The 13,431-nt window shown below is 36.5% G+C and overlaps 1 protein-coding gene across 7 annotated transcripts in view; it reads right to left on the minus strand.

The window, feature by feature from the left end:
* Window positions 1-13,431, minus strand: part of AFG2A (AFG2 AAA ATPase homolog A) — a 331,896-nt gene that overhangs the window by 185,331 nt on the left and 133,134 nt on the right. The window contains exon 15 of one of the 7 annotated variants that reach the window (XM_082728228.1): window positions 7,690-7,834. The exons of the other annotated variants lie outside the window; for them this stretch is intronic. Coding sequence (XP_082584354.1) covers window positions 7,787-7,834 — 48 coding nt within the window. The 3' untranslated portion in view covers window positions 7,690-7,786. Of the gene's footprint in view, window positions 1-7,689; window positions 7,835-13,431 lie in introns of those variants that run through there. 7 annotated transcript variants of the gene reach the window in all.

Consider the following 13,431-nt stretch of genomic DNA (forward strand, 5'->3'; position numbering starts at 1 on the left):
AACCAGCCTGAAATGTACGATTATACACTTCTGGATCTCTACAGGGGCAGAAGATCATCAGTGGAGAGGTACAGAGGAATGGGAGTGCTGGAATGATATCAGACGATAAACAGAAGGGGAAGGGAGCCACCAGAAGCAATCCTTTGAAAAGTAATACCCCAATATGAAAGTGCCCTACGCATGGGGGCCAGCATTAGCATGGAGTCAGGTTAAAAGTACTCAAAAAGAACAAAGGGTCTTAAAGGGCAATTTGGTGGGATCAGGTGGCCATAAGCACGGACCTAAACCCACAGTCCCAGGGTGGTCACAGCCGGTGCCCAACTGTACCTGAGAGAGCCTGGCAGGGGCTCATCTTTGGTCCCTGGGCCTGCAGCCTTCCACAACCTGTGTAGCTAACAGATTTGAGCCCACCCCACATGGGTGTGGGCATGGGCTCCAGACAGCTGCTTCCCAACAGCAGACACTGGGATCGGGCTCACCCAGGCCAGTATCGCTAGTGGTTTTAGTGGCATGGGAATGCAGAGACAAGTGAGGACCTCCAGTGACCACTGGGACAGTGGCTGGGGGTGTGCACCACCTGTGGGAGGTTGCAGTGTTCAGCAGAGTTTGCAGAGGGGGAGTCTGTGTGCTCTGGACCACCCAGAGCGGAGCACACTAAGACTTCTCTCTCAGGCAGAGGTCTGGGTACAGACAGTTTACTTTGCTCTGACCCTCCAAAAAGGTACGAAAGCCACCACAGAACAAAAGCCTGAGAAAAGGGTTTCCACAGAGCCCAGCCCCTTAATAGGGGGGCAGGGCAACTCAGCCCAAGCAAGAGTGACTGAAAAACAATGCGGCAGGCCCCACCCCCAGAAGACAAGCCAAAAGAACAATAGGACAACAACCATAGGGTCCTCATAAAACTGTAAAACCCCACATCAGGGGAAAATAATACATTAAGTTCCTGGTATTGCCCCCAAACCTGTATATTTCATAGATACAAAGTTTTTTTTTTTTTTTTTAATTTCTTCTCATGGTCCTTGTTCTTTTATTTTTTAACCTACTTACCATTACAACTAGATGTTTAATACAACATATTCCATAATAACTTTTTAAAAAAGATTTTATTTATTTATTTAACAGAGAGAGAGATCACAAGTAGGCAGAGAGGCAGGCAGAGAGAGAGGTGGAAGCAGGCTCCCCGCTGAGCAGAGAGCCCGATGCGGGGCTTGATTCCAGGACCCTGAGATCGAGCCTGATGCAGGGCTTGATCCCAGGACCCTGAGATCATGACCTGAGCCAAAGGCAGAGGCTTAACTCACTGAGCCACCCAGGTGCCCCCAAACAGTCCTTTTTTTAAAAGATTTTATTTATCTGACAGACAAAGAGGCAGGCAGAGAGGGGGGATGCAGGCTCCCCACTGAGCAGAGAGCCCAATGTGGGGCTTGATCCCAGGACCCTGAGATCATGACCTGAGCCAAAGACAGAGGCTTAACCCACTGAGCCACTCAGGCGCCCCTCCATAATAACTTTTTAACTTAAACTTTTTCATATATATACCTGTTTCTTTTTCTTTTCTTTTTTTAAATACATATATAGCTATAAGCTTCAAGGTGGTCCTTTTTCCCTAATTCAATACTACCCTTATATATAAACCAGTTTTAATTTCCCTGTATCTCTGGAAAGTCGAGTCTTTTAACAAAGATAATAAGATACACCCAGGAAGAACTGAAATAACCTTCCTTGCCCACATCAAGGTTTTATAAGCACCTTCCCATCTTATTCTTCTGTCAGTGTTTCTGTGTATTTTTTTTTTTTGTACTATATAAATCTTATTCTTGTTTTTTTTTTTACTTTGGTTGGTCCTTTGTTTTTATACATTATAAATTGTATTTTCTTCTCTTTTTTCTTTTTGGTAGTGACTTCTGATTGCTCCAAAACTTTTCAGAGTGCACTTTGCCTGGATCATGGTTGATATATTCAGCTATATATTCCCTCAACCACCCCTCACCAAAATGACTAGGAGGAGTAACATCTAACAGAGAAAAAATTCAGAGACTGTGACCTCTGCCACAGAACTTTTGGATATGGACCTAAGCAATATGTTGGGAATAGAATTCAGAGTAACAATTATCCAGGCAATGGCTCGGTTGGAGAAGACCATTAGTGGTAACATAGAATCTCTAAGGGCGGAAGCAAGAGCTGATCTGGCAGAACTAAAAAATGTGATCAATGAGATCCAATCTAATCTAAATACTCTAACAGCTAGGGTAAACAAGGCAGAAGATCAAATTAGTGATCTAGAAAACAAACTGATAGAAAAGAAGGATCAGGAAGAGCCCTGGAACAAACAGCTTACAAGCCATAAAAACAGAATTAGGGAAATAAATAAGGCCATGTAACATTCCAGTGTCAGAATTAATGGGATCCCTGATGGGGTGGAGGGGGGGAAATCTAGAAGATATAGTTGAACAAATTCTAGATGAAAATTTCCCTACTCTGGGGAATGGAACAAGTGTTCATGTCCTAGCAGCAGAAAGGACACCCCCCCCCCCCAAGATCAACAAGGGTAGAAAGACCTCCAGGCATGTGATTGTGAAATTCATGAGTCATAAATTCAGAAAAGCTGTCTTAAGGGCAGCTAGGGGGAAGAGATTACTTACATGCAGAGGGAGGACCATCAGAATAATGTCAGACCTGTCCACAGAAATCTGGCAAGCCACAAAGGGCTGGCAAGACATATTCAGGGCACTAAATGAGAAGAACATGCAGCCAAGAATACTTTATCCACAAGGCTGACATTCAGAATGGATGAAGAGATCAAGAGTTTCCAAGACCGGCAAGGTTTAAAAGATTATGTGACCACCAAGCTGGCCTTCAAGAAATATTAAGAGGGGTTCTATAAAAGAAGAAAAAACCAAGAGTGACATGGAACAGAAATTTACAGAGACAATCTATAGAAACAATGACTTCACAGGCAACATGATGTCAATAAAAACTTATCTTTCAATAACCACTCTCAATGTGAACGACCAAAATGTTCTCATAAAATGGCATAGGGTTGCAGATTGGATAAAACGACAGGACTCATACATATTCTGTCTACAAGAGAGGTATTTTGAACCTAAAGATACACCCAGACTGAAAGTGAAGGGATGGAGAACCATCTTCCATGCCAACGGGCCTCAAAAGAAAGCTGGGGTAGCGATTCTCAGATCAGAAAAATTAGATTTTAAAATTAGATTTTAAAGGACTGTAGTCAGAGATACAAAAGGACACTATATCATTCTTAAAGAGTCTATCCACCAAGAAGATCTAACAATTATAAATATTTGTGCTCCCAATACAGGAGCTGTCAACTACATAAGCCAACTGTTAATCAAAATAAAGAGTGATATTGATAAGAATACATTAGTTGTAGGGGATCTTAACATGCCACTCTCAGCAACAGACATATCATCTAAGCAGAAAATCAACAAAGAAACAAGAGCTTTGAATGACACATTGGACCAGATGGACCTCATAGATATATACAGAACATTCCACCCTAAAACAAGAGAATACTCATTTTTCTGGAGCGCACATAGAACTTTCTCCAGAACAGACAACATACTGGGTCACAAATCAGGACTCAACTGATACCAAAAGATTGAGATTATTCCTTGCATATTCTCAGACCACAATGCTTTGAACCTGGAACTCAATCACAAGGAAAAGTCTGGAAGAAATTCAAACACTTAAAAGCTAAAAACCACCCTGTTCCAGAAGGTTTGGATCAAAGGAAATCAAAGACCTTAAACAATTCATGGAAACCAATGAGAATGAAGACACATTGGTCCTAAACCTATGGGATACAACAAGCGCAATCCTAAGGGGGAAATACATAGCCACCAAGCTTCAATCAAAAACATTAAAAAATCCTGAATACACCAACTCTCTTTACACCTTAAAGAACTGGAAAATCAACAATAATTTTAAGCTAACCTCTAGCACAAGAAGGGAAATAATTAAATTAAAGCAGAGATCAAGGGGTTAGAAACTAGAACAGTAGAACACATCAATGAAACTAGAAACTGGTTCTTCGAAAGAATTAATAAGATTGATAAACCACTGGCCAAACTAATCCAAAAGAAAAGAGAGAGGACTCAAATTAATAAAATTATGAAAGAAAAGGGAGAGATCACGACTAACACTTAAGTCTTAAGTCTCTCTTAAGCTTAAGTCTCTCTCTCCCTCTGCCCCTCCCCCATGCTCTCTCTCTAAAAATAAATCTTAAAAGCAAACTTCTTCTAAAGTTTCTTTCATTGAAATACTGAATTGGGAGTGCATGTAGTTTTAATTATGCTGTCTATTATTAATATAATGTATACTGTGTCATTGAAGATAAGAACCAGAAATGACCTTAGAGACAATCTAGCATGCTATGTCTGGAAGAGTGGAATACCTACAATAACCTGAAATGTTTTCAGATGATACATGGATACTACATTAAATAAGTAACTTTAAAATTTTATTCCCCTTTTAATTTCCCAATATCCACAAGCTCATTTTTTTTGAGCCTGTTACCCACAAACAACCCTCAGTTTGTTTCCTGTGGTACAGAGTCTCTTATGGTTTGTCTCCCTCTCTGATTATGCCTTGTTTTATTTTTTCCCTCCCTTCTTCTAATGTGTCTCTGTTTTGTTTCTTAAGTTCCACATATGAGTGAAACCATCCGACAATTTTCTTTCTCTGATTGACTTATTTCACTTAACATAATACCCTCTAGAGTTCCATCCACATTGTTGCAAATGGCAAAACTTCATTTTTGATATTGAGTAATATTCTATTATATATATTAAATTTCTTTTTAAGAGATTATTTCAAATTCACATTAAAATTTTTTTTAAACATTTTATTTATTTATTTGACAGAGAGAGAGAGAGAGATCACAAGTAGGTAGAGAGGCAGGCAGAGAGAGAGGGGGAAGCAGGTTCCCTGCCAGAGCAGAGAGCCGGATACGGGGCTCTATGCCAGGACCCTGAGATCATGACCTGAGCCCAAAGGCAGAGGCCCAACCCACCGAGCCACCCGGCGCCTCTTACATTAAAGTTTTAAGAAAAGCCAACAATACAAAGAACCTCTACACAACCTTTACTTGAATTCACCTATTATTAACATTTTACCCTTTATGCCTTATCTTTTTTTTTTTTTTTTTTTTTGGTGTTTGTGAGGGACACATAACACTTGCTAATCTTGTTTTGCTCAGAGCCCTCTGTAAAGATCACACAACTTTCATTTAATAGCATTGTTTTGTTTTATTGCATTTAGTTTTTACTGTTGTTTTTATTTATGGTGAGCAATCCTTTTAGGGAGATATAAATTATCCTTATTTATTAAATTTATCTAAGTGCTTAAAATACTAATTGAAGAAAAATATAAAGTAAAGAGTAGTAAAGTGGTATATGAATATGGCAAATTCATGGTGATGCACGGGGAAAAAGAAAATTTAGAAAACATTCAACTAGTCCTAGTATCTTTTTGAAAAAATAAGCTGCTGGCTGGGCAAGAGTATAATATAAAGATGTCTAGCCCAGTCTGGCACTTATCCTAAGTAAATAAATTAGAACCTGGGATTAAGGCTTCCTTTAGGCCACCGCCCTTTCAATTTCTTTATGGAAGAAGTACTGTAGAAGTCTTAATTTTCCTACCCATGATTGTACCTGCCATGGCAGGCTAACTATCACTGGCCGATAAGATTACCTCTGCTATAGCCCCACTTTCTCCTCCTCACAAACCTTTGCTCTCTCGTTCTGGGTGCAAAGCAAAAGTCAGTTGAGCCTGTTCCCACACTACCTCTTCCCTGCCTCTCTTCTGTTCAATAAGTTTTACTGAGCACTTAATATGGCCAGGAGATTAATAAGTACAATGATAATATCAGTGAAAAAAAAAAAATTAAGAAACCATGATTGAAAAATTCTAGCTTAACAATCATTTAATATTAAAATAATGTGATGTAAATAAATATTGTATAAACCAATAAAATATGACTGTTAACAAGTACATGACTATTTCTGTAAAAACCAAGGCGAATCCTTAGGAAAATTCGATCAAGGTAAATAACTAAAATAACTATTTTGGTATAAGCAGAACATCTGTAAAAGAACTCAGAGTGCCCTAAGTTCTCACTACATTAAAGTCAAACACTGAAATCAATACAATGAGGTTTAGATAAGGGATATCATGCAACTTCAATCAGTGGATTATTCTCAAAGAAAGTCATTTGCCCTGAAACGAATGAATAACAAATTAATGCATATTTAAATGTCTATGTTAAGGAAAAAAATCAAACTTTACCTAAAATATTTTAAAAATTCCTCTTTTGATTTTTTTTTTTTCAATTAACTATTAGTTACCAACCAGTAGTTACCTGGAAATAATCAACCTGGAAATCTTGACACATTAAAAATTACCAGTGAAACATGGGGCCCCTGGGTGGCTCAGTGGGTTGAGGCCTCTACTTCAGCTCAGGTCATGATCCCAGGGTCCTGGGATCGAGCCCCACATTGGGCTCTCTGCTCGGCAGGGAGCCTGCCCCCCACCCCACCCTCTGCCTGACTCTCTACCTACTTGTCATCTTTGTCCGTCAAATAAATAAATAAAATCTTTAAAAAAAAATTACTGGTAAAACAGCAAAATGATAGAACCACTGTAGAAGGAAATAAGGCAACATCTACCAAAATTACAAAAGCATTTACCCTTTAACACAGTATTCCCACTTTATGACAAACCCATACAACTACAAAATAACATTTGGACAAGGTTGTTAGTAATGGCAAAAGACTGGCAACAGTCCAAGAGTCCATTGATAGGGTACTATTTGTATGTAGTTCTGTGCTTATGCTGCCTACAAGAGGATGAAGAAAATACCCATGTACTGAGAACGATCTCTAAGATATGGTGCTAAGTGAAAAAAAGCAAAGCATTTGATGCATATGCATAGTTTCCTACATCTTAGATTTTTGGGGAATATGGGTATTGGAAACAATAAATAAATATACATATTTGCTTTGTATTAAAAACATTAGAAGAATAAAGAGACTAATAAAAAATGAGGTGAGGGGGAGGGAGACAAGAATGGGATACAGAAGTGAGAGTAAGGTATCACTATGTATATCTCTCTGCAGATTTGATTTTTACATCATTTAATATAGATTACCTATTCAAAATATCATGTAAACAAAATATTATTTAGAAATAAAAAAATAATAACTAAAAGAATATATAAAATAACAACAAATTCATTCCTTTGTTTTCTGTTAGCAGAACTTATTTTTATACATTAGTCTCTAATCAATAAACTTTGCATTTTTCACCTCTAGCTGAGATACAATTTCTTCTCTGAATTTTTTCTACACTAATATAACTGTGGTTGGTTTCTTTATTTAAAAAACAAAACAAAAACCCAAGAGGATTTTGTTGGTGATAGAATGTAGTTTTTCTATCTGTCTCCAGCAAAGAGACAACTTCTTAAACACGTAAACAAAGGTAAAATGATTGGCTATGATTTTTCACTTCAAGCTGCATTTTTTCACCCTCTCCTTTACAAAAAGTATGACTTTTTCCATTCAGTTCATTAATGGGGTGTGGGTGGTGTGGCAGATAACATGATTATTTAAAACATAAGATCAACTGCAATTTTAATAGAGTGGGTTTAAGAATATCACTTACATCTATGTCTGTTTTTGTTTTAGCATGATGGATGGAATACTATTAAATCTCTTTAGAAGATATATGTTCCATGAGGTTCCATGAACCTCAATGGTTGTTATGGGCATCCCCTGGATCCCAGGTCAGGTTCCCAAATCCTTAATCTCTGGAAGGCAATGTAAACAAACACTTTTTGTCAGTCTCTAATTTTCCTACCACCACTAAGTTACTAGGTATGTTTGTGTTTATACAAGCAGCCTTACATATACTTCTTTCTACTGTAGATTATTTTGATTGAGTAGACAATATAAAAATGAATGGAAACACTGTCATACTCCACTTGAGAAGTGAACAAGGGCATGCCTATTCCTTACATTGAGGCCCAGCAATTGGTTAAAGATTGGACAATTTTTTAAATTCATCTAAAAAAAAAAAAAAACCCAAAACTTTAGTGACACTAAACTACCAAATAGAAATTAATAAACACCCATCTGATAAGCTTAAAACACCACCTGACTTTCTGAATGTGTTAACTGAAGCTTAGCAAATAAATTACCAACAGTCACATCTAAGAAATGAATTCAGAGCTTCATGATACTGAATATTTTACCAAGATAATTAATTTTACATATTGTGAGTACTTTATTATTAAATGATTTAATTCACCAATACAGAAATAATTCTATATAACCCTATCTCCTACAAAGTAGAATTTTCATTCAATATTTATGAAGGTTAAAAATATATATAAAGTTTCCCATGTCCTTCTATGATGAAATAGCACTGTTTTCCATTTCTTTGTATCATGAGATCAGCCTATTGTCTCCATGAGCATTTTTCAAAGAATGTTTTGTTTACCATGTTCAAAAATCCCCAAGTCAATGTCTAAATCCTCTTTTTTCTCTTATTGTAACCCAAACAAATAAACTCCCTATAAAACATTGTAAACATCAGTGGGGATATTCATTTGGAAGAACTCCCATCAAGATAAAAAATCCATGCTTCAGAGCACAGTTTCTCAACTTCAACACTACTGACTTTGGGGCTGGATAATACTTTGGTGCCCGAGGTCTCCTGTACATTATATAAGGCGTTCAGCAGCACCTGTGACCTCTACCTACTGGAGGCCAATATCACCAATCCATTTGCCTCAAACAAAAATGTCTTTTGATACTGCCAAATGGCAGGGGGTGGGGTGGGGAGACAAATCATCAGGTTGAGAACTACAGAAGGTTATAAAATCCTTACTAGCAGAAATCTTTAAGAATAGATAGTCACCTTCCTGGTTAGTTCAGACATTTACCGCTTAATGAAGAAGCTGGTTCTAACTGGTTTTGTTTGGTTTACACAATTCTGAGATGTTTTTGTTGTTGTTCTTAGTTCCTATTATCCTACCTTTCTGAACTTTCATGCAAAATCAAAATTCTTATAAACTTTATTTTTTAAAAATGTCCTCAAAAATAACTTGAATTACCAGTACACCCATCACTGTAAGTATTCAAATCAGGCCCAGAGTTGGGGGTTGTGAGGAGTTATATATAGAAACTAAAGCTAAAATCCAGGTGATTAGCAATTTAATTATGATATACCTATCTGATTTATCAGTATCATCACTCTCCCCAAAGGCTGAACTGGTGAGGATTTTGCAAACTATTAAAAACTGTTTATAACCAGATTTTTTTTTTTTTAAACTGCACATGAGGCTGCAGTATACTAAAGGCTATCACTAATGCAGAGGGAAGTTTTAATCCCTGTGGAGATTGTCTGGGTAAGTGAGCAAAGACTCTAGCTGACAGCACAGATAATACAATTCAGTTCCAGGCCAAAGCACTGTATTTGTTTTTGTTGTTTTTCTCCTATCCTATCAGCAGCCTGTCTCCATGGATTTGTCTGGGAAAATGATAAATAGTAAAACAAGCAACCTTCTCCGTGCATCTAAATCATCTTCCTAGCAAAGACCACAAGCAAAGCTTTAGAAGGACCATCTTCTAAAATGTGCACTTATACACATAATAAGTTACTCAAAACCAATGAATATAATGTAATGAAATGCACAAAAAGATAAGTAAAATTAACAATCATCAGATATTTACAAATATGTGAAAGAGAAAATATAAACAAGTAAATGACTCCCCATTAGTTCCTAGTAACTGAATTCAGGCAGGGATGCAGTCCCCTTTTGAATTAATATGAGAGTGTTTCACATTGGTGTTCTCCTCATCGGACAGTAATAATATAGTTCTTGATTTCAAGATGCGATTTTTTTTTGATAGTCTATGTATCTGTATCATTTAAGAAAATTACAGTTTCTTTTCTGTCAGAAAGAACAGTGATATAGATTCCTTTTGTTTGAATGGTTGGCTAAAGATACAAAATGCGGAGGATAGAAACTTAAATAGAGAATAGTGACTTTTTAGTTCTTTTTTATCTGATTCCCAAGCATTAATAATTTTTCATTTGTTTCCAGTGTTTTAAAGGTACTTCCAATGTGTCCTTAGGGCAAAGAAGCTCTATTTAGATTTTTCCTATGTGCTTTATTTTCTTGATATTTTTATTTTGCAGGAGGAATTTGCCATTTACTTTTGATGAAGTTAATAAATGTAGAGTAACTTTAGATTCTCTTTCTTGTATTTAGAGGACAATTTGAATGTTACATTTCAAAAGGTTTGTATGTAAATGGTGGTCAAATCTGGTCAAATTTTAATCTTGATGAACTAAGGAATGCATAAACAAAAATTAACAGTTTAGCTCATTGTGTTTTTCTTTATCTCCTTATTTATCTTTAGGAGGACTATATAGCTTCTTTTTGACAATTACAGATAATAGCTAAAAAACATTAAGTTTTTACTTAATGTTAAGTTTTACTTAATGTTAAGTTTTAACAGTATTCATAAGATCCTTATATTATAATGATTACAATAAAAACATTTATATCGTATTTATGTACAAAACATCTTCACCATATAATTGACATTTTACTCTTTTCTGACCTTATAATGTACTATAAAAGGGGAAAAGTTAAACATTAAGATACCTAAAAAAAAGAAAAAGATTTTGTTTATTTATTTACTTATTTGAGAGAGAGAGAGAGAGAGAGACAGTGCATGCACCTGAGCAGGATGAGGAGCAGAGAGAGGGGAGGAGGGGGAGAGGGGGAGGGGAGGCAGAGAGAGAGAGAGAGAGAGAGAGAATTTCAAGCAGATTCCACGCTGAATGTAGAACCAAGGTAGGGTTCAATCCTAAGTCCCTGAGTTCATGACTTGAGTTGAAATCAAGAGCCAGATGTTTAACCAACTGAGCTACCTAAGCACCCCTAAGATACCTTTTAATTTAATGTTTTCAAAACCAAGGAGAAGGATCTTCCATTCCAAGGCAGGCTCCAGATAATTTAGTAGTCCAGAGCCCCAAATAAATTCATTCATTCATTCATTCATTCATTCATTCATTCATCTATATATTCATCAACACATAAACTTACAGCAATCTTTGGTATTAAGGAACAGTATTCATAAGATCCTTATATTATAATGATTACAATAAAAACATTTATATCGTATTTATGTACAAAACATCTTCACCATATAATTGACATTTTACTCTTTTCTGACCTTATAATGTACTATAAAAGGGGAAAAGTTAAATTTGTGATAGGTAGGAATGGAAAACAGCCATAGGGAGTCATTTGAAAGTCAAAGAATTAAATACACTACTTCAAGTTAAAATTTCTCAGCTTTTCAAGACTAGTGCTCTTTTTCTTAAGCCACCACAAGATTTTAATATATAACCTTTATCAGAAATGCTTCTTCCATCACTGCCCTGTGGCTTCTCAGTCACTTCCACCAAATAGCTTAATGAGTCCTTTTCATGGTCTTATTAAAAGTAAAATTTGAAGAACATCCACAAATGCGGCTATGCTAAACAGACAATATAAAATTCTATACTCAATCAGAATACAAGTGTTCATAGGTCATATACTCTCAAATCATGGTGAACACAATACATTATTTCTTAATAGTTTAAAAAAGGAAAACATCAATGAAGCGAAGTATTCATTTTTAGAACTACACATCTGAATTTAGAAGAACTAGAAGAGAATCTTATATTAAGGGCTGCAGAATGAAATTATCTCAATTTCTGGCTAACATGGCATGCTAGTCTTGATTAATGACATGAAAAAATAGACTACAGTGATAAAAGTACCAAAGAACATCTCAGTCCCTTCATCAATTAATTTATGTAGTGAAGATATTCTTTGGGGGAACCTGGGTGGCTCAGTTGGTTAAGCATCTGCCTTCAGCTCAGGTCATGATCCCAGGGTCCTGAAATCGAGCTCCGTATCGGGATCCCTGCCCCGTGGGGAGTCTGCTTCTCCCTCTTCCCTCGCCCCTCCCTGCGTTCACGCTTTGCAATAAATAAATTCCTTTAAAAAAAAAAAAAGATGTTCTTTGGGTAATTCCTTTATGTATAAAACTCTTATTTAAAAACTTTTGAATCATTAAATATTTTAAACAAAAATAAACTTTAAAAATCATGTTGGTAATTATATGTATGTACATACATGGCTATAGAAGGCCTAATAAATATTATGAGAAAAGTAAAATAATATATGTCAGCTTAAAAGTGGACAATTTTTTTAAAAGATTTTATTTATCTTATTTGACAGAAAGAGAGGGCACAAGCAGGTGGAGCAGCAAGCAGAGTGAGAGGGAGAAGCAGGCTCCCTTCAAGGCTTGATCCCAGGACCCTGGGATCATGACTGAGCTGAAGACAGATGCTTAAACAGTTGAGCCCCCCAAGCACCTCTGGACAGCAGTGGTTTTAACTTTAAAAATGACAAAGAGATATTTGTCCCCTCCACATACTATTCTCTGGAATTAGGAAACCATTTTCTTTTGTATAACAGTCTCCTCAAGTTATTTAGAAGCACACTATGTACTTAAAATTTTAAATTATGCAATGTAGTACAAATATTGTTAAAATGTCCACACAACCCTAAGAAATATACAAATTTAATGCAATTCTTATGAGACTAGCCAACAGTATTTTTCACAGAACCAGAACAAAAAATCCTAAAATTCATATGGAGCCACATTAGACTCCAAGTAGCCAAAGCCATTTAAAAAAAGTAACAACTGGAAGTGTTACAATCCTGGATTTAAAGATATACTGCAAAGGTGTAGTAATCAAAACAGAATGGTACTACCACAAAAACAGACACATAGATCGATGGAACAGAACAGAGAGCCCAGAATATGCCCATGATTACATGGTCAGTTGACTTTCAACAAAGGAGGCAAGAATATGCAATGGGGAAAAGATGGTCTCCTCAACAAATGGTATTGGGAAAACTGGACAGCCACATGCAAAAGGATGAAACTGAACCACTTCCTTACCCAAAGGATAAATAAAAGAATTACACGCTTAGCGAAATAAGTCAAGCAGAGAAAGACAACTATCATATGATCTCCCTGATATGAGGAAGTGGTGATGCAACATGGAGGCTTAAGTGGGTAGGAGAAGAATAAATGAAACAAGATGGGATTGGGAGGGAGACAAACCATAAGTGACTCTTAATCTCACAAAACAAACTGAGGGTTGCTGGGGGGAGGGGGTTTGGGAGAAGGGGGTGGGATTATGGACATTGGGGAGGGTATGTGCTTTGGTGAGTGCTGTGAAGTGTGTAAACCTGGTGAATCACAGACCTGTACCCCGGGGATAAAAATATATGTTTATAAAAAATAAAAAATTAAAAAAAAAAAAAAG

This window comes from Mustela nivalis (assembly GCF_964662115.1).
Source record: "Mustela nivalis genome assembly, chromosome: 4".
NCBI classification, from domain to species: domain Eukaryota; kingdom Metazoa; phylum Chordata; class Mammalia; order Carnivora; family Mustelidae; genus Mustela; species Mustela nivalis.